This window comes from Corvus hawaiiensis, chromosome 22 (assembly GCF_020740725.1).
Source record: "Corvus hawaiiensis isolate bCorHaw1 chromosome 22, bCorHaw1.pri.cur, whole genome shotgun sequence".
NCBI lineage: Eukaryota > Metazoa > Chordata > Aves > Passeriformes > Corvidae > Corvus > Corvus hawaiiensis.
Window position 1 is genome coordinate 3,876,122 of NC_063234.1, and position 27,263 is coordinate 3,903,384.

At 55.0% G+C, this 27,263-nt stretch overlaps 1 protein-coding gene across 1 annotated transcript in view; it reads left to right on the forward strand.

The window, feature by feature from the left end:
• The window catches only part of AJAP1 (adherens junctions associated protein 1), a 38,772-nt gene extending 12,431 nt beyond the window's left edge, over positions 1 to 26,341 (forward strand). Inside the window, exons 2-6 of the mRNA XM_048326225.1 lie at positions 4,703 to 5,373; positions 12,609 to 12,696; positions 15,499 to 15,741; positions 16,913 to 17,043; positions 21,694 to 26,341. Of these exons, the coding sequence (XP_048182182.1) occupies positions 4,703 to 5,373; positions 12,609 to 12,696; positions 15,499 to 15,741; positions 16,913 to 16,985 (1,075 nt within the window). The 3' untranslated portion in view covers positions 16,986 to 17,043; positions 21,694 to 26,341. The remainder of the gene's footprint in view (positions 1 to 4,702; positions 5,374 to 12,608; positions 12,697 to 15,498; positions 15,742 to 16,912; positions 17,044 to 21,693) is intronic.
• The last annotated feature ends 922 nt before the right edge of the window (positions 26,342 to 27,263 follow it).

A 27,263-nucleotide genomic window follows, 5' to 3' on the forward strand; every position in this document is an offset into this window, starting at 1 on the left:
GCGGGCCAAGTATCTGCCACTGAAGTTTTCCCCTCTTCTTCCTGCTCCAGTGTGAAAGTCACCCGCTGGGATGCAGCGGCCTCGTTCTATTCTGTATGGAGCCAGCGAGTTCCTGCACGTACTCTCATAACCTGCCCCGCTCCGAGCACCTTTGTAGGACACGCCGCGCTGCCAAGGATGCTTTTCCTAGAGCTTCCTTGCCTTGTCTTGCCTGGGTCAAGGAAACATCACCCCAGCTCTCTGACCACAGCTCGTGCTCCGGGCATTCACAGGAATATTTCTGTCCCTGCCTCGCTTGGTGTTCAGAGATATGAAATGCTCAGAGTGCGTAAATCACCCCAACAAGGACATAACCTTGATTCCCTGTGCAATACCGATAGATTACCTAACAGGAGGCATGAAATGGAAGAACGGCTCCATTTGTATAATTCTGCATTAAAAATCAGCCTATTCTGCAGTTAATGCTCCTCTGAAGTGTCTCCACAGGCAGGGGAGAAAGGGGCCGATGCTGGAGAGCAAAAAAGGACCTTATGAAAGGGACTGCACTCAAGTGAGCCTTTGAGGCTTTGGGGAAGTGGGTTAGTGCTGACGGGTGGTGTTTTGATGTTTGTCAGAGCCGTGATCCCAGTTAATTTTCAGACACATTACCAGAGCCAGGGGGTTCTGGGAGCACAGCGGGTGCACTGGACTAATCCATGTCCTGTCTACAGCATCAGGGTTGCCTGAGGTGCTGCCACCCCTGAGAGTGCCCAGGACTGGGGCAGGGGCTATTCTGTCCCACTCCATGCTGGATGCTTCTGCTTTCTCTCCCTGCACGTGGAGGTTGGTACCATGTGCGCAGTGGCGGCAGCAGCCAAGCTCCACAGCAGCCTCTTCCCGGCTGCCGAAGACCGCGGCAAGCTCACGTCCTCCAGCATCCTTGAAATTAATCTCTCTCTCAAGAGCCAACTGTCCTTCTTCAAAGCACACAGCTGCACCTGGAAGCATTCAGGAAGGGGTTTCATACAGGGGAGGACTCTGAAAGGTGTGTTGGATGGGGAGGCCGTGGTGGCTCCAGTGCAACACCCACTGTTCCATCACCTTTGGAACCAGGATGGGCTCGGGTGGGCTCAGGAAATAGCCCCGGAGTGCCTGGTGTGCCTGATCCGTGTCATTAGCCCGGCAGTTTCCTTGAAATCTGCTCTCGTGCTTCTCGCAGGTAAATATTTGTGGGAGTTCCATTTCCTGTGTGTGAGCGCGGCCGCCTCACCATCCGTGGAGCCAAGGGAGAGGATTTGTGGCTGCTGGGAGCCAAGGCCTTGGATGAGGAGATCAAGGACAGGATTTCATTTTCTCAAATATATCCGCTCTGTGTTGCTTTATCTAACCCAGTTTCAGAGTTTTATTGAGTTTTTCGTAGAGTTTGAAAAGTATTTTGGGATACCATTCCCATTCACCTCCAAGATGGGAAAGGAAGTAATGTGAAAATTGCCCACGCTCCTCAAATTTCTTTGCAAAATAGGTTGTGTGTGCTTATAGGGGGGTGAGGAATAACCAAAGCCCTGATTCCCGTGCGAGGAGCGTAACCCGATGCAACCCTCTGGCCCATGTGTGCCCCCGGCCAGGACCGGCTCCGTGCCCCCAAACCGAGGCAGGCGGGTTCTGTGTGTGGGTCTGGATGATGTGTTCCCTTCCCTATGACGGAGCCCCTCTTTGAGTGCAGTTAGGGAGTTATCCCATGCACTGGGAGCAGCACAGGGGGCTCTCCCTCTGCTCTGCTGTCCCTGAGGAGCAGCTCGTGCCACTGAGGAGGTGTTTGAGCTGTTTGATGTCTCGGCAAAGCAGGAACGCCCTCCCGGCCTCCGAGCAGCGGTGACTTTGTGCTGGCGCTCCCGAGAGGCGTGCGGTGCTCTCCTGCCTGCTCGGGCGACGGGGAGGCGGAGGCGCGGGGGCTCCCGGGGCGCTGTGCCGGGCCGGGCCGTGCTGTGCCAGCCGCAGCGGGCTCTCCTGGGACAGCCCAGGTTTTCTGGGGCAAGGACAAGGTGGCAGGAGCTCCGGGCGGGATGTATCCCCGCTGCCTGGGTGTCCTTTGGGACGTGTCGCTCCCCCTGCCAGCCTTGGCAGGGTGCTGGTGTGGAGCGGGGGCAGGGGTGGCAGGGGAGGGCCGGGTGGTCCTGCCTCTGGCCGCGCCACGCGCTGCCGCATCCATCCCCGCCGCCGCGCCGGGCACATCACGCTGCGTTGCCACGACAACGGCAACTCCTACACGCTGCTATTTATTCTGAAGGACACTTGCTCTTATCTGTTGTTGCAAAGCCCTCAGAAGATCGCATGCCACGCAAAATTCCTCCGAGGTAACCGGACTTGGCTGCTTCTGTCCCTGAAGCCATCTCCTGGGCACATGCCAGCCGATGTGGTGGCGAGGAGGACACTCCTGGGGTGACAGCCCCTTGGGTGGCATCACTTGATGGGACACTGGCGGGACAGTGACCCAAGCTGTGCTCAGGGCAGAACGGGGTCTGCCCCATCTGGCTGTCCCTTACTGCATCCATCCCAGAGCCTCTGGCCTGGGGAGCAGTGGCAGCAGTGAGGGACACTGGTGTGGGTGTCACCAGCGCTGCCTGGCTGCGCTGGGACACAAGTTTCCAGCATGACCCAGGGGAAGACAAGGGTTGGAGGTTGTTTCTGCCCACAGATCCTCCTGGTGCTGCTGTGAATGATGCAGCCACGCTCAGGCAGGTTCTGCAGGAGCAAGCCCCTGCAAGCTCATGCTGCCATCACTGCAGCCTGGAATGTCACAAGGAGACAGCAGGAGATGGAAGCAGGAGGAGTATCTGTTTTTCCTGTGAGCTGCCAATCCCAAGCACCGGCATTTTGTCTTTCAGAAGTTTCCAGGCAGTGGCTGGGATGCAGCAAGCACCAAGTTTGGGCTGGGCACATCTTCCCTTGCTCTGTTCAGCAACCGTTCATAAAAGTTCTGAGTGTGACAACACAGAGAGCTGGGAAGGGGGTGAGGTCTGGGGGTGTGCACAGATGATGTAAGAGGTGGCACTTAGGGTGAGTGACATGCCAGGAGGTGCCCAGCACCTTTCCTTCCTTGCAAGGAGAGGTGTCAGGTGATGCTGGGGAGTTTGGCAGAGGCTGAAATCAAGCCTGACACACTACAGGAGTGATCCTGAGCATTGCAAAGGTGAGTAAGTGTTTGATGATCCGGCTGGAGCATGAGCTTGTGACTCCTCGCCAGTGGAAGCACGACATTGCCTACAGCACGTGGGGGACACTCTTCGTGCTGCCACCACTCTGCTGGCCTCTAAAAAAACCCACCACCACCACCACGGTTTGGGTGGTTTGTGGTTTTTTTGAAGCCTTGAAATCCTTCCTCCCCCAGCCTGAACTATTTTGGTTTCTGTTGTCTGTTTCTGGCTCTTCCCTTTCTCCTTCTGCGCTCTTTCCTTGCGTTGCCTTCTCCCTCCCCAAAATAAATGCTGTTACGCTTTGAAAAAATACCCAATTAGGAAAAAAGCAGAGATCCTCTGAGCAGAAAAAGCCTGTGCCTGGGAGTATCCAGGTCAGCTCCTTTAGCTTCGCTTGCTCAGGCACGGAGGGAGTGTACAAATGCTTCTGTCAACCAGATGCACATTCTGTCGTGCTCCCAAGGACTGTGCGGGCGCCGCTGCGGAGGATTAGCCTGTTTAGCCATGTAAAGCTCTCATTAACTCCTGCTGAGTTCAACAAAAGTCTTTCTCATGTAAAAGCTGAGTAAAATGGAGGAAAGATTTTTGGGCTTTGGCCTAATAACTTTTTTTTCCGGGGGGGGGAAAAAAAGCAACAAAAATTTGCCTATCAGAGATTTTCTTGCTGCTTTACGTGGGGCAGCATCGGAGGAAACATGAGGCAAGCAGGGCCCTGGTGCTGTGCCACCGGGGAAGGGAGAGGGCTGTGACGTGATGTGACGTGATGGTGACATGAAAGCAAAATTGTAACTACTGAAGCTGCCAGCAGCTCAGGGGGGTTCCAGCTACTCTGTGGCAGAAAGGGCAGCAAAAGGGGCTGCTCCTCCTGCCCTCCGTGTGCTGCAGGGTCGTGTTCAGCTCTGGGTGCCCCACGCCGTGGGAGGGGATGTGCCGTGCTCCGTGGGAGGATGTTCCTGCTGCGGCGTGGGCGACTGCCATAGTGGGAGATGGGCTACACGTGCAAATGCAAGAGCCCACGGACTCATCTGCTCCAGCCCTTTGAGGGACTCATCGTGCTGCCTGTGGGCTTGGGAAGCAGGGGATGGGCTCTCTGATACCCCCACATCTCAGTGTCCCTGGAGTGAAAGCTTGTGCTGCTGGAGCTCCACTGGGCCGTCTGCTTTGGATAATTCACCCAAAAGGGCTGAGTTCAGACAAAGCAGGCACTGGCTGCTTCTCCAAGGTGTTCCCTGGTAAAACCCATCCTCAGGTCATTCCCATCATTCCCAGACCAACTGAAAAGTCACAGTTGCAAATGGGGATCCTCAGCCTGCCATGTTGGCAGTGGTAGTTTTCAGGGGGAGCGAGTGCAGGGTGCCCCACGATGCCATTTTGGGGGACTTTGGCTGGAGAACCAGGGAGGATAATGATACCCATGGAGCTGGGGGATGTTTTGGGTGGCTGGGCTGGGAGATCTAGGGTGTGCCATACTGAGAGGGAGTGCGGGGTTGCCCCACTGCCCTTCTAACACGGTCGCTGTCTGTCCACAGGTCAGGTTGCCCGCTCGGAAGCCATGCTTGGATTTTAATAGCCATGTTCCACCTAGCCATGGACCTTGCCAGCTGCCAGCCCCCAGCCACCGGCACTGGGGGGAGGCTCTCGCCACGGCCGGCGCTCCGGCACAGACTGTCCCGTGGCTCGCCGTGGGGCACGGGGAGCGGGGAGGAGCTGCAACGCCCCGGCCCCCCCTGGACCTGCGCCCCCGCGCCCCCTCTGCAGAGACCCCGCTCCCGCCGGCCGCCCCCCGCTGCCCCACTGCCCGCTGGCCGCCCCCTGCGCCGGCCGCGCTCCCGGAGAGGCCGGCGGCACCTGCGCGGCCGCGGCTTCGCCCCACGGGACGGGCGGCCCACGGCGCTGCCCGAGGTCATCGTCTGGGGCCCCACGGGCGAGGAGGACTCCCTGGAGAGCAGCACGCTGCCCGGCGCCTTCGCCACCACCACCACCACCGCCGCCGCCACCACCGCCGCCACCACCGCCGCCGCCGCCACCGCCGTCACGGCTGCCACGCCGCCCCGAGGGCCTCCCAGCACCCCGGGCCCCGCGCCCGGCGGGGACGTGCCCCGCAGCAGCCCCGGCCGCAGCAGCACCGCCGAGCCGGCCGCCGGCCACAGCAGCGGAGGCAAGGATGCTCGCCCGCCCCGCGGGCTGGGAGACAGCACAGGTAGGGTCTGCCGGGGGCCGGGGTGGTGGCGGGGACATCAGGAGGGCTGGCGGGTCCTGGAGCAGAGCACGAGTGTCCCGGTGGCAGCGCTGCCTGGGACAGAAGTTAGTGTGACATTAAAGAAGCGCTCGGAGGAGAATGGCGGTGCTGATTATCGCTTTTATCCGAGGCGTTTTCCAGCCACTTGCTGTGTTTTCCCATTACAGTCTCCATCCACAGCCCATCTCCCATAATCGCCCTGAGCGCCACGCTCGGCACAGCAATGCCTTCCCCCAGTGCTGGCTGCTGTGTGGACATGGATGGGAAAGCTGCTTCCCATTTATTGCAAATTATATTTGTTATTGCTGATATTAAACCGTGGGATACCGGTGGATAGTTTACAGAATTTACTCACTGTGCATCGACTGCTTTAAGCCCACTGCGATTTTCTAGTCGAAATGAAAAGGAATTTTATGGCCTAATCTTAATCTCAATTAATTTATCCAGCCTGCCCTGCTTGGCAGAAAGAGACGATGCAACCAGGATGTTGTTCCTGACTTAAAGGAGTTATTTATAGCCGAAAAATAACTGCCAGCCTACACACCTTTTACAAAACGCTGGAATTGCCTGGATAGATCAGTGAGGGAGTATTGATAAGGGCTGTGGCTTTTGCTGTCCCCTGCATGATGAGAGCATCAGCCTGGTCTCCCCAGACCTGCTGTGGTCAGTGCCTCTGGCTTCAGTGGCATCACCCAGTCCAGGAGGGTGGGGTCCAGTGGCTTGTTGCCATCAGCCAGCTGCAGGAGCCCCTCTGCCTGCGCCAGCTGTGGGAGGATGGCTCCTGGCATGTGCTGAGGCTCTGGGACTTATTGGAGTGGGCTGCCTTGTTTAGGTGAGGGCGAGCTGACAGTGATGCCACCCACCCGCCGGTGCCACCACTGCTGTCCTGCGTGGCCGCAGAACAACGGGAGCTGCAGCCCCGGCAGCTCCCAGAGGGCCAACTGCTTTAATCTTCAGGCTTTAGCTCTCATTAGGGGCTTTTTCCAGGATCGGAGTTTTTGCTAATTAACTTCTCTTCGAGCAGTGAATGCAATAAACTCCTTCCCGGGTCTAAAGGCCCTGTTTGATCCCAGCTCGTCCACCCTCAATTGAAAAGCTCCTGAGCTCCAGATCCACTTTTCCTTCCAGTGCTGGGGCTGAGCACCCAAGAGAGCTCTCAGTATGCTCCCAGTGGGAGCACCATGCCCCTGCCATGCCTCAGGACAGCGTTTTGGGAGCGAGCAGCCGACACTGTCTCAAAGCAGGGTCTGTGCCCGTGCCAGTTTTGCTGGTGCGGCGCCTGTGCGAAGCCGTGCAGCTTCCCAGCCCTGCTCCACTCTGTTATATAAGCTGTAGCGGCTGGAAGTGTTTGTTCTCTGCTGGGAAAAACATATGGCTACAAATGAGGATGAGGTAACTCGCCTGTACGGTTTATTTGCCTCAGCGAGCATTGCCAGTCCCTGTCCGGTGAGGCGCCTTGACGGGAGCCTGGGGCGGGCGCGGTGCTGCTCACGCTGCCTGTGGTCCCTCAGCTGTCCCTGGCAGCTGCCTGAGGGGCTCAGGTTAGTACCACCTGTGTGTGGCACCCACGGGAGCCGGGGTCACTCCGGGAACTGGCAGAGCTGTGCCAGGGCTCCTGGAGCCATGCAGATCCACACTCTCCCGTGCTCGATTCCATCGGAGCAGGTAGCTGCTGTTGTGCTGCTGCCCCCATGTCCCTCCTGTGCTGTGCCCTTGTATCCCTCTGTGCTTTGCCTCTGGGTCCCTGGTGGTTCTGTGGGACCGTGGGGTCCTTGGGGTGCACGCAGGGTGGTAAAAAGAGCCGCTTCACTTCAGCAGAGGCAGCAGTGCTCGCTGAGATGAGCAATGGGAGCAGCTCTGCTCTGTCAGATCTTCCTCTCGCCCCCCTTCCTCCTCGCTGAGAAGCGAGAGAGAGAGAGAGAGAAAAAAAGCCAGAAACAATGCCTTCATGAGTCGCTGACAGCAAAAACAGGCTTTAAAAAATTCCCCTGGAAGAGGAATTACTCGGCTCATAGGCAGGAGAGGCGGCAGAGGAGCGATGGCTGGTAATGCCTGGGATGAGAGGAGAGGCTGGCGCGTGCCGTGGCCCGGTGGGTGCTGCCACGGGGGCTCAGGTGACCTGCGGCTCAGGTCTTCCTGTCCCGGTGCCACCCCTGACGCGCAGCACAGCGCTGCTGGCATCAGCTGGGCGTGCAAGATGTTCACCCAGGCATAGTTTATGCTTGTGCTTTTCAAAAATGTGCATCCTTCTTCGAGGCTGTCGTAATCATTTTACTCTGGAGCAGGGAAAGAGAGGAATAATTAAAATTCCAGCATGCTGCAAGTGGGAAGGGCTGTGAGGAGCTTTCACCGGGCACTCTCCACGTGGGCTGGGCTCCTCCGTCAAGGCAGAGCATCCCCGGGTCCCGCAGCCTCAGCCAAAGCAGAGAAGAGTGGAATGAATCAGAGCTGTCAGAGCAAGGCAGGAATTGCACTCGCTGGTTTGTCCGAGGCTCCTTTCAGGAGCTTTAGGATAAAGCCGTCTTTAATTAAACCTTTAAGTGCTTTATAAAGCAGAAAACTCCATGTGCTGCCTGCTGCTCTTAGTGGTATTTGATGGCTGGTCGTGGCGCGTTTGGCACCGCGCTCTGTGAGCAGCGAGCTTGTGGCAGAGCTGGTGCTCAGGGACACCCCTTCCCCAGGGCTGCCGTTCTCCTGGGAGGACGTGGGGATCATGTGGGTGCTGGCAGCTGGATCTGAGCTGGTGGTGGCCCCAGGCCACTCACCACCCCCTCCCCACTGCCAGCCAGCAGCGTGTCAGGAATAAATAATAATAGAGGCGTTGCTTCCCACTGGTGATGACCCTGCCTCCAGAAAGAGGGGTGCTGGAGGCGAGGAGATAGTGGATGCAAAAGGCTTCAAAGGAATTAATTAAAGATAAAATGTGTTTAAAAGAAAACCCTGGGCAGTGAGGATGGAGCTGCCTCTTTGATCTGCAGTGCCAAGGAGTGGGGAGATGCCACAGCTGGGGGACGGAGAGGAGGTGAAGGGGCTGGACAGTGTCTCCTGGGCCGGCACCACCGGTCACCCTCCCTGGGAGGTTCCCAAAGGATCCCTTGTAGGGCCGTGCATCAGCTGCAGTTCTCCAGAAGGGTGGAGGATGATGGTGGAGGCAAGGAAGGAGCGTGGCCATCAGCTGAGCTCTCCCTGCAAGGGAGACAGGACACTGCCCGGGATGTGCAGATGGCAAACGTGCCTGTGCGCATCCTCCCACATGCATCTCAGTGAGCCAGAAACTCTCCTCTGCTGCTCTCCAAGTATTTATTGCTCGGTGATATTTGCTGTAACACCTGAGAAGATAAGTCCCAGGGTCTTTAGCATAAGCCTTCAGGATCTTCCTTCTTGGTAAGAACATTTCGCAGCAGCAGCAGTAGTGGGAAGATGTTTTCCTTCTTTCATCAGTCCAGCTCAAAATACCAGGAAGTTAACCAGGAACCTTGGTGGGTTTTTCACTGAAAAGCTGCATTTTCACCTCAGGATGACTAACGCTCCCTCGGCTGGGTTTCGGAGTGATCACTGATTTACCAGGTGGAAAACCAAGGGGCTTTGCTGCCCCCAACTTTGCCAGCAAGAAGGTGTTGGGAAGAGCAAACCCAAGGCGGTTTGTGGTGCGGTGGATTGGGCAGCAGAGGAACTGGCTGTGTACTGTAACAAGGCTTTTCAAGAAGGCTTCTGCTGCATCTCCACCCCTGTATCAGACCCTTGTGGCTTTTGTAAATTATTCTCCTTACAAGCTATTAACCAGCAGTAGGTTCATGTTACGGCCAAATCTGGCTGATCCCCCCTGGGAAAGGCCGGCGGTGGCAGCAGGGAGGCCACACCACGCTCCTGATTGAATTGTTCTGTCCGCAGGCAGCTTTGTCAGGGGATGAGGCTTTAGGGGCTCAGATGTGATTTCTGATGGCTGGGGAAGCTGTAAAGCCTCTTGAGTCCAGCCGGGTTGCCCCAGCTTCTCCACGACGCTGACGAGGAGGCATTGGCATCCTGGTGCCCGGGGCATGTGAGAACAGAGGAAGGAGACTCATGGCAGGGATGAGGATGAGATACTGAGGAGAGGGAGATCCACACAGCGCACCTGTGGGAAGGGGCTGGGGTGCCTCCGGTGCAGCCCTGGCTGGGGGTAGCCGTATCAGGCCCGTAAGAGTAACTCCAGTTTTCTCCCTTTCAAATGAAATAGAGCTGTTTTCTCCTTTCTTTAATTTTATGCAGCTTCAAGGCCTTGACGAGAGTCTTCAAAGAGTTGCAGCTCGTAGCTGTTTTTATTGGGAAAATGAAAAATACAGGCTGCCTAACCAGAGCTGTTGAAATAAAGGCCTTGGGGGATAGAGGTTCTCTTTGTTTTTAATTAAGAGCTTATATCTCCTGTTCGCTGCCATTGCGCGCTCCTGCAGTAGCAAGACATTAGTCTCAAATGGATTTTCTCGTGGAATTAATTCCATTGATGCAGAGCTGTCCGGGAGCCGTTTCAAAAGGTGGCCAGAAAGGCCAAACCTCAGCACTTTCATCTCAGCAGCAAATATATGGTCTTTAAAATAACAGATAAAAAAAGCCCTGGCATTGGCTTGCTCTGAGAAGATTGGGGTTTTGCTCGGGATGTGGGGAATCGGGAGCTGAGTTGTGCTGCCTGCTGGGATTCTGTGGCCCCTCTCCCCCTACCATGGGGATGAGAGGCCCCGGTGAGAGCGGAGTGCACACGGATGGCATGAGAGTGGAAAAACCCAGCGATATTTCAGCATTTCCGAGGGTTCAGAGAGCGCCTTTGAAGAGCTTTCCCTCCTGGCAGGCAGCACGCGGAATTCTGCTGCACTAGCAGAAGCGCAGAGGCTTGGACACACTTTCAGTTCCATTAAATACTTCTCCTGTAATTACCCTCCAGTTAAATGGTCACTGCGTCAAATTGCCTGGTAAAAGCCTTGGCAGGGGGAGCCCTCGCCGGGCCCTCACAGGGCTGAGGCGTTCGCAGGTGCCAAGGCCGGTGCTGGGTGTCCCTCCCTGCCCTCCCGCTGCTGCTGTCCCTGCAGCTCCCGGTTTCCACGGTTAATAACGTGTAATTATGTGGCCGCCGGGTTCCATGACCCACTGGGATCGGAGCTTTTGCCGTGGAGATGAGCAAACAAAACCCAGGCACTGCAATCCCTGCTCCCAGGGTCTCTCTCTGGGGGCACGGGCTCTCCCAGGGAGTTATGCCTGTGCCAGGCAGCTTCCCACACTGGAGGAGGAGGATTTTGCTCTATGAGCTGTTGATTTTATCTTCCAAGTCCCCTTCCTCCATCCAACTGGGCTTTAAGGGCTGTGTCTAAAATACTGCTTTGCCCTTGGCAGCATCTTTCTCCATCTCACCTCACCCCCCAGGGTGCTTTATGTCCCTTACAGGACACTCCCCTCTCAAAGGGTGCCCCATCCATTAACCCCACCCCTCGGAGATTGGATATTTGTTTGATCTTGATCCGTATGGCCCTACATTCTTTGAGGGCCTAGAGGAAAGGATTTGATATATTTATAAGTTAAGAATAAAGACCTGGCAGCATTTACTGCAGCAGGTATCGCTGTAGGGCTTCCCAGGGAACCATCCTGGGCCACCTGTCTGGTCCCTTCCCTCTGTCCATCACCACCACTGAGACAAAGATCTCCTGTCCCCTTGAAATCCCCCTGGCTTCTGGTGCAGAACTAATACATGATGCAAAGGAACTTTGCTGTGCCGGTACATATGGCAACTTATGTGTGTGATGGAGTCTAAAATTATCCAGCCTTTCTTAAAATCCATGTGTCCTGCTCCGAGGAGCTGCCATCCTTCCCAGTGCTCAGCCACCTGCAATCTGTTCTGCCTGTGCCTTTCCCATTACGTAAATGCAAGGATTAATTGCATCGTTAGGTTCTCCCTCGGCCCTGCCACCACTGCCTGAGCTCCCAGTGTTGCGGAAGGTCTTGTCCCTGACTCCGCTTCTGTTTTCAAAGGAATCGGGCACTGGGCTGGTTTGATTTTATTTTTAGAGTCTTTCCTTTTATCTCTCTCAGCAGCGTCCCACTGGGAGCTGCTCCAAGACTGCCGTGCAGGATGCGGCCAGGCTGGCTGCTGCCGGGGTGGGCGTCACTCCTGACCTGGCACGCGTGGGCACGAGCTGCCACCGCGCTCCTCGGGCCCGTCGGGACATGCTCCCATCGTCAACACCCTCTGGGAACTCATAGCATGGGGCCAGAAGTCTTTCTCCATGCCTCACCTTCAGGAGGTGGGGTGCCAGTGGGCGGTGGGGAGCCCCTGTGGTATTTTCCCTGTGAATTCCCCTGGGAGATGAAAGCCAGAGGTGGAGCAGCTGAGGAGTGAGTGCCATGGCTCCGGCTCTGGGTGGAATTGGCTGCTGCCCACCCTGCCAGCACGGGGGCCATGAGCGAATCCTTCCCCATGAGCGGTGGCTGCCCCAGTGCTGCCCGGTGGCCCCCAGGCAACCCCAGCCCCAGCTGAGCTGTGGCCCTGGCACTGACGCCTTCCTTGCCACAGATGCATACAGATATATATACATATAAAACTGCTTATTTTCCTGTCATTCTAAGACTTATTTATTTATTAAAACTACCATCCATCAGGAGCTGCAACATCTGTTTGTGAAAAATAGCACATCCTTGGGCTGCAGCCAGGAAAAATCATTTCATTATGAAATTGCAACTGTAAGGCAGCGCAAAATCACAAACATAGTGTACAGCGAGCTGCTTTTGTTTCCAAACTGCTCATTAGGAGTGATCCACGAGCCAAAATGATACCCCATGGAAGGTGAAGAGGGGGAAATGAGCCCACCCGACCTGCAAAGTGAGCAGCCGTCAGTGCCGTAATTATTATCCCTGGTGAATCCCACAGCCGGTGCAAGGCTGCGCTCGTCTCCCTTTCCGTCCCGGAGGGGAGACGTCTTCACTTCTCTTCCGTTCTTCGTGCCTAATTCGGGCTGACAAGGAACATACTTGAGAGGATAGGAAATGAGGAGCCTGGCTTACAGATTATTTTGTGTAAGGCAGGAGAGAGGATTGCAGCACCGCTGCCGGGGGCTGTGTGTGGCCCTGCACCAGGAAGGGCTGGGAGGGGGTGGCAGGGGGGCTGTGTGGGGAGGGGGACTCTGCCGGGGTCCCCTCAGTTCCCATCCCCACTCTCTTTTTTCTTCTGTCTGCAGGTCTGGCAGTTCATCAGATAATCACTATTACCGTGTCCCTCATCATGGTCATAGCCGCGCTGATAACAACCCTTGTCTTAAAAAATTGGTAAGGTCCCTCCTGCTCTGCTTGGTTTGGGGGCTGGTGTGGGACGGAGACAGGATGGGGATGGCGGTGCCCATCCAGCTGCAGGTGCCAAAGCCCGTGGCACCTGCCGGGATAGTTTTGGAAAGGCATCGCAGGAGAAAATGGGGGGTTTACACCAAAACCTCCAAAGGAGGTTGGCTCATGAGGGTTCGGCTGTGCCCCCGCAGCTTCCCCACCTCACACCACCTGGCCCGTGGCTTTGGGGACCAGCACATGCCCGGGGTTGGGTGGACAGGTCTCACATGGGACACGTGCGCATCGCCGCTCCGGGGCTGAGTGCCTCAGCACGATGCCGCCTGGAGAGGACGGAGCCGTGTGTTGGGCCACAGCGGATGTTCCCAGGATCTGCCCGGTGCCGGCAGCAGCTCCTCCACCGCCTTCCCTAAGGAGCTTTGATGCTGCTCCTAAAATCCCCAGCCTGGCTTGGCAAGAAGCAGCTGCATCTCCTGCCCTTCCTTGGGACCCCAGGGGCTGAAGGGCACCTTTGAAGCCCCTCAGGTGCCACGGTTTGAAGCATGCCCTAACCCCCAGGGCGCTGCTGTGCTCCTCCAGCTTCATTTTCTCCCGTTTATTCTCTCAGTGTGGCTGGGCGTATGGCAAAATAGGTTAGCTTTCGCTCCAGGCACTCCTCACTTTACCTATTTTCCCAGAGAAACTGGCCTACTTTGAGGTCAGCGTTGCTGGCGTAGCGACACGGCTGCAGCACGGGGCTGAGGCGAGAGAGAGCGGCCGCACGGCCCTGTCAGTGGCTCTCCCCTCTGGCCTGGCCAAGCTCTGCGTGGGTGCTGCAGCAAATCGATTCCTGCAGCCAGGAGGAAATTGCAACATCGGGTTGATGAGGAGCCTGCTGGCTGACTGGGATGAGGGAAGAAGCCCTTTGCAGGGCTATGGAGGTATCTTCATCTTGGCAAAGCCGTAATGCGGCGCAGCAGCCGACCAAAAGCGCCGAGGTTCTGGCCCCACAGCTGAACTTGCTTTGGGGAGCAACCAGTGACGCTCTCTCCTGTAGCTCAAGCGGGATTTAATTCACTAAACTTCCCTGGTTGCCACAGTGTTTCAGTGAAGGAGCAGGGAAGATAGTTTATAAAACACTTGTGGGGTTTGTCTCCCGTCGCAGCAGTGAGCGGTACGAGTCATTGATCCGGCTGACCACAGCTTGGGAGAACAGCTCAGTAACTGCTGCTGAAGCCGAAAAGGGGAAAAAATAAATCCAGTGATCAGTGTAGAATAGAAATGCTTTACAGTAAGTGAAATTGAGAGCTCACCAGAGAAAATCCCTGGCAGGGGAGTGTGGGCAGCACCCAGGTGTGTCCCAGGTGAAGAAACAGTACCTGGGAGTTTGCTCAGCTCTGACCAAACTGCCTCGGTTCGTTGGGTGACCCCGGGCCGTGTGTGCGTGCTCCGTGGCCGGGCTGACCCACATCGCACACTCCGGCCCCATCCCCAGCAGGGACACAGCCGCCGTCCCGTCCTTTGGCTGGCGCTTGTCGCCCTCGGGCAGGACGGGTGAGCGATGGCTGCGTGCCAAGCCAGCGTCCTTCTTGTCACTGCTGCTCCTGCACACGTGCCGTGGGGAGACAGCAGTTGGTTAAGGGCTGTCTCTTTCGGTTGCATCAACCGGAGCAGAGCCGGCAGTGCCCTGCTGCTGGCAGATGCTGCGGCCTTGGCCAGCGCCACTCTCGGCACAGCCCCGCGCTCCTGTCCCCAGAGTGTCCCCACGGGTGCCCCTCTGCAGACAGTGCCAGCATCTCCAGCTCCCACCGCCCTCAGAGCTGCCACCTCCCAAAACTCCCGCATTCTGCGAGGCGCTGTCGATCCGATCTGGAAAAAGTGGCATCTTAATTAAATCAGTGTCTAGACCCTGAAATAGGACCAGGCTGATTGAGGGCGGCTCCTGCGAGCTGGGGTTCTCCTCGTCTCTGACATACTGAGCCAGAAGTGTTGTGCAGCCACGAGATCCTGATGAAGCCTCCAGAGCTGGAGGAGCCTCCAGAGAGCAGGGCTGCCCTGCCAGCCATCCCTCTGCTGTGTCACACCAGGTCCTGAGCTCATTTATCCAGAGAAGTTCCAACCTGTTGGTGCCTGCCAAATGGAAAGGGTTTCACTTCATTGTTCTCACCTACATATTTTCACTTAAGAAAAGGCTTTTGCTTCCTGCAGGTACAAATGTGTGACTCATTAAGTAATTCCTCTGATGGGAAAAAGCTTGTGTCTAAAATATAAATTTGATTCTTAAAAAAAAGCACCAAGCCAAATGACTGCTTGTGGCTGATCTTTCCAATTCTGAATTGGAATTGGAATTTCTGAATTCTAATCTAGTATTGAGCAATCTGTAATGACTGGTCAGTCGGGTGAGTCCCCTTGCCAAGTTTCAGGGATACACTATGCATCCTGTCCCTTCTGCTCTGGCCTTTCAGGCCATAACAGACTTATAAAAATGATGGAGAGCAACATTTTACACAGGCAGACAGTGGGATGGTACTGGGGCAATGGTTTTCAGCTAAAAGAGTGAAGACTTAGGTTAGATCTTAGGGGAAATTTCTTCCCTGTGAGGATGGTGAGACCCTGGCACAGGGTGCCCAGAGAAGCTGTGGCTGCCCCATCCCTGGAAGTGTCCAAGGCCAGGTTGGACGGGGCTTGGAGCAACCTGCGACAGTGGAAGGTGTCCCTGCCCATGGCAGGGGGGTGGAACTGGATGGTTTTTAAGGTCCCTTCCAACCCAGACCATCCCATGATTGTCTGATTCTCTGTCCCCCGGCCCAGCTGCGCACAGAGCGGGCGCCCGCGGCGCAACAGCCACCAACGCAAGCTGGACCAGCAGGAGGAGAGCTGCCAGAACCTGACTGACTTCGCCCCCGCCCGTGTGCCCAGCGCCCTCGACATCTTCACCGCCTACAACGAGACGCTGCAGTGCTCCCACGAGTGCGTCCGGACCCCCGTGCCCGTCTACGCAGAGGACACGCTGCACTCGCCCGGGGATTATAAAACGACCTTCAATGGAAACAGGTGAGGTGGGCGCCGTGGTTTCCCGGTGGGTTGGGGAGCGCCATCCCGCTGTGGTGATGGGGTGCTCAGGGGTGATGTTCTGGGAGCATGTGGCAGAGCCACCTGCCTGTCGGGTGCTCACGCACTCATAGTTCAGTGTGGGACTGGCCCCTGACCCCCAGTTCTGGCAGCAGCGCTGGGTGGGTGCCTCAGCAGCCCTTGGCCCTGCAGGGCTGGGCGAGCTCAGCACCACACGGTGTTCAGTTCCCAGCTACTGCTGCTGCTGCCAGCACATAAAATGCCACTGGATCCATTTTTCCAGCGCCCAAGCTGTCTCCTCAGTGGCACCGGCAAAGCTGCCGGGCTGCAAACGAGCGGGTGATTAATGGAGGAGCAGGCGGCGAGAGCCAAATGAACCGTTTGGCTGCTGTGAAATAACGGCGGAGTGTTAATGAGGAGCGTCACTGGCAGCCAAGGGATGTGGCCGTGCTCTGCCAGCCCCTCGCCTGCCCAGAGGGAGGGGATCGGGAGCAGGATGGGGAGCGATGGGGTTGGGAGCGAAGTTTCCCACACCAGAGCCCTTTCACTGGGTGCTGGTGTGGTTTCACCATATGGTAAATGTGTGTCCCCATCAAAGGTAGAGGGGAAGCCAGGCACAGAGTTTTGAGGGAGAAAATAAGCAGCTGATGCTCCAGGCAGCCTCAAGGAACCACGGCATGCGTGGCAGCCACAGCCCATGTCTGCCTGCCCCAAGGACAGGCCTGGAGCCAACAACTTCATCGATGCCTCTTCAATCAGCAGCTCTTGCGTGTGTTTGGGGTTCTGCTCATCCGCATTTTCCAGGGCTTCCTCACATCTTGGAAGGTGGAGAACTGGCAGGGATTGTCACACCTTTTTGTTGGGTACCCACAAGCCTTGGTCTGATGTGAACCCCCCCCAGCCAGGTGACAGAGAGTTCCTGTGTTCTGGTTGGCAGGGATTATGGCTTTTCTGCCAGCCAGGGATGCTTTCTGGGACCCTCTATCCCAGAGCACTTCCAGACAGCCTGGCAAGCCCAGGCCCACTCAAAGCATCACTCTAGAGAGGTGTAATTTTTTCCCCCTAAGAAGCTGATTGTGCAGCAGGCCACCCCGGCTTGCACCGTGTGTGTTACGTACCAGCGTGTACAAGCCCCTCTTTCTGCTCGCTGCAGACCCTCTTCTTCTGACCGGCATCTTATTCCCGTGGCCTTTGTGTCTGAGAAATGGTTTGAAATCTCCTGCTGACTGGCCGAAGCCTGTTTGACTTCTGGGGGCAGGGCAGACGCCAGCGGGCTGTTTCCTGGTACGTACCGCGCTCCCCGCATCCATCCCGCATCCATCCTGTGCCCCCACTGTGCCCATCATACCCTGCCTGGTGCCCTCCTCCCATCTGCACTTCTGTCAGTGTGACTGGACATATTTCCTGCCGTGGATGGGGTGCTGGGAGCCAAATGGCTTTTCCAGGGAGGTTAACTGCAGACAGGCCCACGCTAACAGACAGGGACTGGGATGGACACGGACTCAAAAGCAAAGGGTCCCTGGGGCAGCCTTGAACTTCAGCATGATCCCATGGTTCCAGCCCACCTCTAAAACCTCAACAAGCCACAGTAATTTCCATGCTGGGAAATGGCTTGATCTGTAATTAACCTCTGGTGGCATGATGGACAGCCCGCCTAGTCCGAGCACCAGACATCCGGCATGCATGCTCCATCAGTATCTGAAAGCTCATTTGGTGATGTTTGCTGTCATGAACACTTCCATGCTCACTGCCAGGGTGCTGGGGTCCTCCTCCTCCTCCTCTTCCCTTTCTTCCTCCTCCTTCTCCTGCTGCTCTGCAAAGCCAACCCTTCGAGCACAGTCCCCAGCAGCCAGTCACACCTGGGGTGTTGCTGTGACTGAAGGAGTGCACTGATGTTGTTCTGGTTGCAAGGGTACAATCTTTGGGGATTTTCTTCTTTTCTGTTGAGTTGGCCTGAGCCGTTTCCACCTCCTTGTGTCACTTTTGAAGGGGGCACAGCTGATAGCAGTGGCAGGAAAAGCCATTGAGGTCTGTGTGTGCCAGCTCGCCCTGGGCAGAGGTGCCCGCTCCGAGCCACATGCTCAGATGAATTAATTGCTCTGTCTCAAGTCCCTGCTGTAATGAATCATATATTCAGTGTAAATGAAATTTCCAGCCTTCCCTGGCTGCAGCTTACTCGGAATAGCCTGTTTAACATTATGCACAGCTATTGAACACAGAAATATAATTAGATTAGAATGGAGGGGAATAAAAAGTTAATGGTCTCGGCCGTGCCGAGGCTGGCGGTGTCTGGACAGGGCAGGTGAGGTGTGTGCCAGTGCAGTGGGGCAGAGAGCAGGGGTTTGTCTGGCATGGCCCCACTGCCCCCCAGAGCCTCCTCTGGCTGAAGCAGCTTCACTGGTGAAGGTGAAGGGCTCTCACTCCCCATCCACTGACGTGCTCATGTTTTTTCTCTGACTCTTTTGTTGTGGCCACTGTCTCAGGGGACAGAGGGCGAAGGAACCCAGGCAGGAGCTGGTGCCAGGACTGAGGACAGCAGAAGAATGAGCAGTGCAGTTCTGCAGGGAACACCAGCCTCAGCAATAACCCATTGGGCCTTTTCCACCCTCAGTTTTGTAGTTTGGGATGTCTTTCCATTGACTTAAAGTGAATTAAAAAAAAGAAAAAACACGTAAAGCAAGCCAGCTACACTCAATGCCATCTACAGCTCTCCATGCCTCAGGTAGAGGGAAGGAAGGAGCAGCTCGAAGCACTGTAGGAATCCTCTGTGGATCCCATTGCTCCTGCCCCCAGTCCTGTGAAACCCCAGGCCAAAGACTGTGCCCTGGTCACCTCCACAGATTTCTTTAAATAGCCTGAAGCCGTTCCATTACGCCTTATTAAATCCTTGAAATTCTCATTGACCCGTTTTCATGGAATCCATAAAACGTGCATTGACGTGCTCTGGAAAAATCTATCCGGCTCGTACCTGGAGCATTAGCTCTGTAATGGCACTTCAATTACAGATGCAGTTCTGGAAGCTGCTGTTTGGTTTCATTAACGATAACAAAATGAGATTGATCCCCAAGCTGTTCTACCTGTTCTCTGCGTGTTTACTGTGCATAGGTGTATTTGCACCAGGCTGTTTCTGGGACACACTTGCATAAGTGGTGTGTCCCAGTTGAAACCAGGTGCTGGTGGGAAATCCCGCAGGTGAAATGAGCATTCCAAGTTTCATGTGCCACTGTGCAAGGTGCAGATGGCGTTGAGATGAGCTCCCTGCTAGGCTGTCCCTGCCACCGTGGTTGCCTTGTGCTGTCACCAGCTGCCAAGTGCCAGAGGAGCAGTGGGATGGAGGGAAGCGCCAGAGGAGCAGAGGCATGGAGGATGCCTCTCCAGCTCTTGTTTCTAGAGGAAAGGCTGGTGGAAAAGGAGATGCAGCTGCTTGGGCTGCACCACTTCCGGGGGAATGAGTGTTTCCTGGCTGGCATGCACAGCTGCAGCAAGGTCACCTGAAGGGGACAGTTGCTGTTGACCCACTACACCACAGCAGAGGCAGAGGATGCTCTGGAGCACATGCAGCTTTTTGGCTGAAGGGACTACATGCAGCTTTCTCCTCACAGCCCCTTTGTCCTGGTGTTTTACAAGTTTTAATAGACAGCACTTCACAGCTCTGAGCCGTCTGGTTGGCACATTAGTGCTCCTGATGGTGTGGGGCCAGAGCTGGAGGCACAAGGCAGGTGGCATGTCCCAGGACGGGGATGGCAGGACAGAGGTGCTGCAGGTGTTTCGTTGACACAACCACTGGGAGCCAAGTTGGAATTTAATGTGAACTTCACATCTGGCAGTCCATCAGCCTGGTGTGAGGACTGACCGTGGTGCTGCCCAACTGGCACCCTGGCCTTGGGTGATGCTGAGAGCCTCATCAGGCTGGGCTGAGCACTTGAGGCAGCAGATATAAGGGACAACACTGCGGAGCATCTCCAGCCCGGAGAGCTGCAGGGAACACCAGGGTTGTGTCACGAAACCTGGTGAAACTCATCTAGTTACACAGGGAGCAGATGTTGAAGCTATTTCCTGGGGTCAGATTCCTCCTGCACCTGCAGGAGCCGTGGGGAGGGTTCCTGTGCTGCAGGCATGGTCCCCGCCAGGACACCGTCCCTCCTCACAGCAGGCGACACTGCCCGTGGCAAGCAGCTGGTGGAGCTTTCCAGCAGATTGCTTGTGCCAGCAGCCAGGCCCCACTGGAGCACCAGCTCCTTGGTAGATGTCACACCTCGGTGGATGTCACGCCTCAGCAGTGGCTGCCAGCAGCTACTCCTGCAGGCGGAGAAGCTGGTGCGTCTGCAGCAGCCTGGTGTAGCAGTGCAGCCTCAGTGTGGCCCTGGGCTGGGTAGGTGAGGAGTGGAGCAGTCCGTGAAAGCTCTCAGGAGTTACCTGCAGGGAGGGATGAAAAGGAGAGCTCCCCTTGCCCTGGTGCCAGTGGTGCTGGAGGAGCACCCAGACAGAGGCAGGAGCACTGCCGCTCTGCAGACCAGCACGGGACGTGTGACAAAGACTTGAGTGGCTTTGTCCGAGCACCGCAGCACAGGGTGGCTGGTTTGACTTGATCTCATCCTGGCTCTGGGGCTTTCTGAAATGGAGTTTGAGATTCCACATTATTCTTGTCCTTAATCCCACTCTCTTTGACTGAAAAACCCCATGGAATGAGATTATACAAAAATCTGTAAGGTTGATCAAGCGCTGACCTACTTTGCACAAAGAGGCTATTTGGGATACAATACCAATTGTACATCCTGCCATCGTGCATTAACCAGTGCTCACCCGGAGCCACGGGAGGCTCGGCACCGCTGGCAGGGATGGGGCAGTTTGGGACCCAGCAGCTGTGCTGGTTCAGTGACATCGGCCTGACCCTGCCCTGGCACAGGGCGGTGAGAGCTGACGGCGTTGTGTGGTAATGCCGCGCTCAAACACGGCAGCAGCTGCTGTGCTGGCCCCGTTCTGCCTAACAACAGCAAATGGTTTGTGTTAACATTAACAGATAATGAGTCATCATAAAAAATCCCGGCTTGTCTTCGGAGGAGTAGCAGCAGTCCCAGCACTCCCAGCACAGGAGATTAAGGACTCTGGAAAATCTGTCTCGCTAATTAAGACTTCAGGGTTGTTCTTGGCGATGGTGTATTGGGCATCTTGCTTTAAAATAGTGGTTTTTAGAGAAAGAACCTTGGGACAAAAAGCATGCCACGTTCTGGATGCTGATCCCAGCCAGGCAGAGAGCACAGATTAGGGATGTGTGAATTAGGGATCCTGGGATTAGGGAATCCTGAGCACTGCTGTACGGGTTGTAGGTACCTGCTTGCAGCTGGCTCTGGCACACCCAGCTGTGCTACAGCCCATGAAATGTCACGGACATGTAAAGCAAGTGGCCACATGCCAATGATGCGGAGTGATTGTCTTCACACTGAGGGTCCAATATTGTATACAGAGAGATCTTCCAGTAGACGGTAAATAAATAGCTTAAGGACTTTGATAGGATCTCTGGTTTGGTGCTTAACCAATTCCTTATTGATTCTTTAGATTTAACTTTAGAAAATCTTGTTAGTGCTTGTCATCATCTGCTCGTCTGCCAGAGCACTCGCTGCTCAAGGCCCGAGTGTGAGAAGCTGCAGAATGCAGGGATGATCAGGAGTAAATCCCACTCTGGAAAAGGCCTTGAGGAGAGAGAAGTAGTGGTCCCAATCCCCAGCACAGACTGGCAGCTGCGGAGAAGGAGGAGGAGGTCACTGGTACCCTGCTCCCTCCATGCTCCATTCCCCCAGGAATCCTGCAGCTCCACAGCCAGGGGGAAGGAGGAGGAAACCTCCAGGTAGTGGGGGATCATCTAAGCAGTGACACAAGACGTGGTGCAATTCCCTGTCATGACATAATCTTTCTTTTTCTTCTCGTCCTCAACAGGATTCCATTGGTGAACCTGTAAAAAATATAAAAAAATAATGGGTTACCTGTACCTACCATTTCTGTTTACCAGTAGGAGACTCAAAGAGCAGCGTTCTATGGGCCAAATATATTTTTATAAAAATGAACACGCCTATAGGTAACTGCGTTTTCAAGGAGCGCGTTTTTGGGAGGAGAGAAAGGAAAGTGTGCGAGCAAAGAATCCCGTGGAGGAGGAGGAGGAGGAACCAGCAAGGGATGGAAAGGGAAGGATGAGCGCCTGGAGCCCGGCCATGGACGGTGACTCTGAACCTGTGCCAATAATACCATTATGTGCCATGAACCGACGCAAAGACTTTGCAAAGAGCCGAGTCAATAACGCCTGGAAATGTTGTGGAGGAAGAGTGGGGCATCTCTTCTGGTGGGGTCATCCATTCCAGTCCATACGCGTACATACATACGGTATATGTAGAGAGAAAATATATATATATATATACACACACAAACACTTTTTGTACTGTAGCAATTTTTGAAGATCTTAAATACTCATTTTTAAAGATGATGTCATGGGCTAAAAGTCTCATTTCTTTAACACGCATCATGCAAACTGGGTGATCTGATGTTTTCTACTTTGGCAGCTTGCCTGTCAACCTATATGTGTATATATAGGTAGACATATATACATATATATACGTGTGTGTGTATGTATAGACATATATATGTATGTATACATATATATATATCATTTTGGTTCTTTTTGGAAATGCTTTTCCAGCGTTGCGATGTGACCGTGGTGGGAGACAGCCGGGACTGCGCTGCCGGCGGGAAGCAGAGGAGAAGCTTCCCAAAACCATCCAGAGCGCAGCTCAAGGCAGTGCTGAAGGTATTTCCCGGCTTCTGTATCCCGATAAATCATCAAGGTCGATGGGAGGAAGCCGGAAATCCTGGGCCTGCCCTGTGTCCACAGAGCTGTGATCTCCGCCACGCTAGGCATGACACCTCGGGGCTGGACGGGGCAGATTTTAGGGGCGGACTTCCAAAAGATTGGCCTCTCTTGGCACAGAAGACAAATTTTAGGAGTGGGGTGTGGGAGGTTTTTTGGAAAATGGCTTCTAAATTGGCCACAGCACCAAAGTGTACTCAGCCCTGTGTGAGAAACAAGAGGAAGGGGCTCGTTGCCTCCTGCCCCAGCCTGGGGCTGTGGGATGGAGAGAGCCTCTTCCTTTGTTCTCCTGGTCTTGGCTGGCTCTGCTGCAGCAGGAGAAGACACAGCCATCTGTCCACAATCCTGGAGATCACTTAATAGTGTTTAAAGGGAATTTTTGCCAGGGAAGCACGATTCTGCAGGCTCCGGCTTGATGTGTTGATCTAGAAACGTCCATGCCCATCCAGCTCCTGCTGAGGTGGGTGGTGGTGGTGGGTGCTGACCCTAAACCCTCTTTCCAAGTCTTTCCATGGAGTCGGGTGCTGCCATGCTGTGCTGCACATCGTACACTGGGATGGGTCTCTCTCGGGTCCCTTCGATGTTAAATGGGTGGGAACGACAGCAGAGATCAGACCAAAGTCCTCCAGTTCTTTTTGTAAACTGCCCTTGGTAAATACTAGTGCTTTTTTAGAACTGTCCAGATCCATGTTTCTACTCCCCCACTGATTACTCAGCTCCTTTTCTTTATGATAATGAACGTGCAGTTTAAAAACAAAACAAAAAAAGTAGAACCCTGGTGTTGCGCATAGCCACGCGTGCGGTCTCTTGTTCCCATGTCCTTTTCTGTCCTTTTCCCATGGAATTGCACAGTCTGGATTATTTGTCCTGAATTTTTGGACACTGCCTCAGACAGAAGTCTTCCTTGCCAGCCCTGACAATTACCTGCGGACTCGAGCCAACCATCCCCCTGGGGAGAGCAGTATCTCCTGGGTGGCTCGTGTCTGGCTCTCCAGAGCATTGGATGCCTCCAGGGAGGAGAGGGGACAGTGTCTTGCTAGAGCAGTGGCCCCCAAAGCTTTAGCCGTCCCTGGGGCACATGGGGAGTGTCTGTCCTTGGGAAGCGTGGAGTCTGAGCGACTGCTCCAGCGTCATCTCAGTGTCCTGGGGCTTTCCTGTGATGCTGGTGTCAATGGTGCAGCCCCTGCCACAGGCTCTCCTCCCTTTGTGACTTCATGGGAATCCATCCACGCCAGCTTGGAGCCACGTTCCTTGAGCTTCTCCCCTTAATCTTCCTATTTATTTCATTCCCACAGGTATTCCAGTGTAATCGCGGTAGCAGTATGACAAGAAATATATCTCAGCTCCCTCATTCCAGGGCATGTGAAGCAGCATTCTGTTTCTGCATGGATGGAACCTGCTGCCTGCAGGGGAGTCGTCAGGCAGAGCTGGGGGATGCCAGGGCAGCACGGGCAGCACTAGTGCAAGCAGTGGTGATGAGGAGGCACCTGGCTCCCAGGAAATTCCCTGTGGAGCTGGGGAAGAGGAGGGGAAAGCGTGTGTGTGTGTGTGTGTGTGTGTGTGTGTGTGTGTGTGTGTGTCAGGGAGAGAGAAGGAAGGCGAGTCACTGTGACCCCGAGGATGGTCACAGGTTTCAGAGGGCGGGACTTGTCTGAGCTTCCCCCACAGTCTGCAGCAGGACATGTCCTGGTTTCCCTGGAGCTGAGCGGTGAACCAGGGAACAAAAGTAGATGCACAATCTTCCCTTATTTATAAGGACCAACAGCACTTGCACTTTATCAGAGGAAGCCTCCCCCAATCCATGCTGGGCCAGTGCGGTGGAGGGAGAGGAGGAGGAGGAAGGGCTGGGATGGAGCCGCTGATGCAGTGATGTACGAGGCAGGATCCAGGCGTCCCAAGGTCTTGCACAGTGAAGAGAAATGAACTGTGGTGATTTCATTCCCTCCTATTGATGAAAGCCAAAAAACAAGAAAGAAATGAAAATAGAAAGTCGCATTTCCATGGCATAGTCTATTGAGTAGATCATTCCACCATGGAAAAGCAGGGAAGCGTGGTGTTCTCAGACACGCTCCCATGGGAGCCTTGTCATGTTTTGGGCACATCGTCTCACCCCGAGGTCCTGGAAGCTTAAAAAAAGAAAAGTTTTGCTCCTTGCTTTGCTGTAAGCCCTCAGCCCGCTGCTGCTTGTTTCTTTTCAGTTCATTTTCCGGATTCCTTAGCCCCTGAGTAGTCCCTGAGAAACACACCATGGCAGCCGAGAGGCTGCCACATCCCCAGACGTGTCATGGAGTGTCTGTGTGTCACTTGTGGCTCTGTCCTAGAGAAAGTGGTGTGGGACAAGCCACCCATGGCAAGGAGAGGTTGGTTCTCCTCCAGCTCTGCGGCAAGCCCAGGCTTCCCAGGGCCGTGCGGGACTCTCCTCTCTCCACATCCCTTGCAAACCCTGAGCAGGAGCCACAGGATGTGCCGCTCCCACTGAGCCAGGGAGTCGGCTCCGCTGCTGCCACCGGCACCAGCGGGCTCTGTCCCGCACCAAACCGAGCTGGTTTGGGGCTCTAGGTCCGAGCTCCCATGTCATGGCACCAGCAGGTAGGGCGGGCAGGGTTTGTTCCTCAATCCCCTGACCTTTGGAAGCCGGGGTCCCCTGAGGGCGGCTTCACCCTACAGCACCCCGGGCAGAGCCGGCCCTGGGCAGCCGCCCGTCTCTCCAGATCCGATCGTTTACCTTCACTCTGTCTTCCCAGCTGGAGAAAGGGCGGCCGGTGGTGGTGGCAGGAGCCGTGCTCCAGAGAACACCAGTGCTCCATGGGGCACCATGGGGTCAAGGGCACCGAGCCTGCCAGGAGGTCACCGCAGCGATGGCAGCGCCGGCGCGGGGACGGATTTCAGGTTACCTCTTCTCCACTGGCAGCTTGTCACGAAGGAAGGTAGTTCAGCTGAAACGGTAGTTAAATAGTAGATATTCTACACATAATATATATTTTGTAAAAAAAAAATTAAAAAATAAAATAGAACAAAAATATATCTATCCTATCTCAGCCCGCCCATTTCAGGATGAATGTGGTTGGAATTTTCTTTCAACCAGATATTAAATCTGTACGCGATTTTTTCAAAACCAGCAAGAAATCCCTCGCCATTTCCAAGTCTGTGGGTTTGGTCTCCCGAGCTCATCTAACGCTTCTCACACATTTTTAAGAATTACTCTCAGCGTTTGTAGGTACATTTTTAATAGTGTCACGAGTGGAGATTATATTTACTTTGAAAAAAGTATATGTTGCACAAAAATGTACACTAAGGGCACAGATTTCTGACCCAGATTCTTCTATTTTAGGTTCCAAGGGGTTTATTTTTTTTGTTTGATAGGACATGTACAGTGAAGTTTACACTTTATTTTTATTTTGCCAAAACCCGTTTTCTAACATGAGACAGTTTTACTTTGTAACCGGTTTTACATCACTGAGTACTTCTTTCTTTTCCTGGGAAAATCCTGCACCGGGAGGCATCCGGTGGAAGCGCCGTCGCCTTTTGGCATTGTGGCTGCCCCACGCGCCCACAGCGCGAGCTGGGGCGGTGCCAAAAGGACCTTTTCTTCCCGAGCGGTTTTTAATTTGTCTCTGTCCGTGGAAGCCGTGTATTTGGAAGCACTGTAAATGCCACCCTGTCCCCTTGCCCTCTGTATATTTAGTACTCTGATGTTGCTATTAAAACTGATATGAGAACCGCGCAGCCGGTGATGACTGGGTTCCTCCGCGCGCGGCCGCAGTCCCTGGGGAGGGGACGGGGTTGGTTTGGTGTCCAGAGGGATCAATGTCTCAGCAAGAAGGAGTCCAGAGGCTTCTCTGGGGAAATCCCACTGTTCCCAGCTGTGCATGCCTCGGGTGAGCAGCTGGGAAATAGCCCGGCCTTCGTCCTGGGAAGAGGGTCTTGTGCATCCCCTTGGAGTCTCCGCCATGGCAGCACCACCTCCACACCCTGTGGCACAGGCAGGAGGGTGCCCGGTCTCCAGGCTCACCCAATGTCCCCCAGATCTCTGAGGGGACCCTGTGTGCCTTGGGACAGCTGCTTGCAAGAAGGAAGCCATTTAATAGGACTGTTGGGGAGTTAATTAAACATCACTAATGATGTCTTAAACAGCTCTGCTATGAAATCACTTCACCCAGCTGCATCTTTTACCCAAGGAGGAGTCCTGGCCATGGGCGGGTCACTGGTAAGTGATGGCTCTGGGTTGCACATTGGGTGTGGAGCAGGTCACAATGGTTCACACTCAGGCTGGCCCTGCTGCTGCACTGCTTGACAGATGGACAGACGGATGTGGGGACTGGGCAGCACAAGGAGGGCTCTTGCCAGGCAGCAGGGGCAGCTCCCACAGCCCCCTGTGCTCCCACAGCATCCCCCTTTCCCAAGGCACTGGGACAGCATGGCTGTCATTCCTCACAATGCCATCTGACCTGGAAGGGGGGAAAGCCTTTATTGGTGTCCATGTTGGCTTTGAAGAAGGATGGTCTGGGAAGACAGACATCAGCCCAGCCACCTGCCACTTGCATTCCCAGGCTGTGGCAGCAGCCTTCCCGCAGCGCCAGGACCCTCCACAGCTCTCCGTGCCAGGGCAGCACAAAACCAAGACCAGAGATAATGCCCAGCCCCAGCC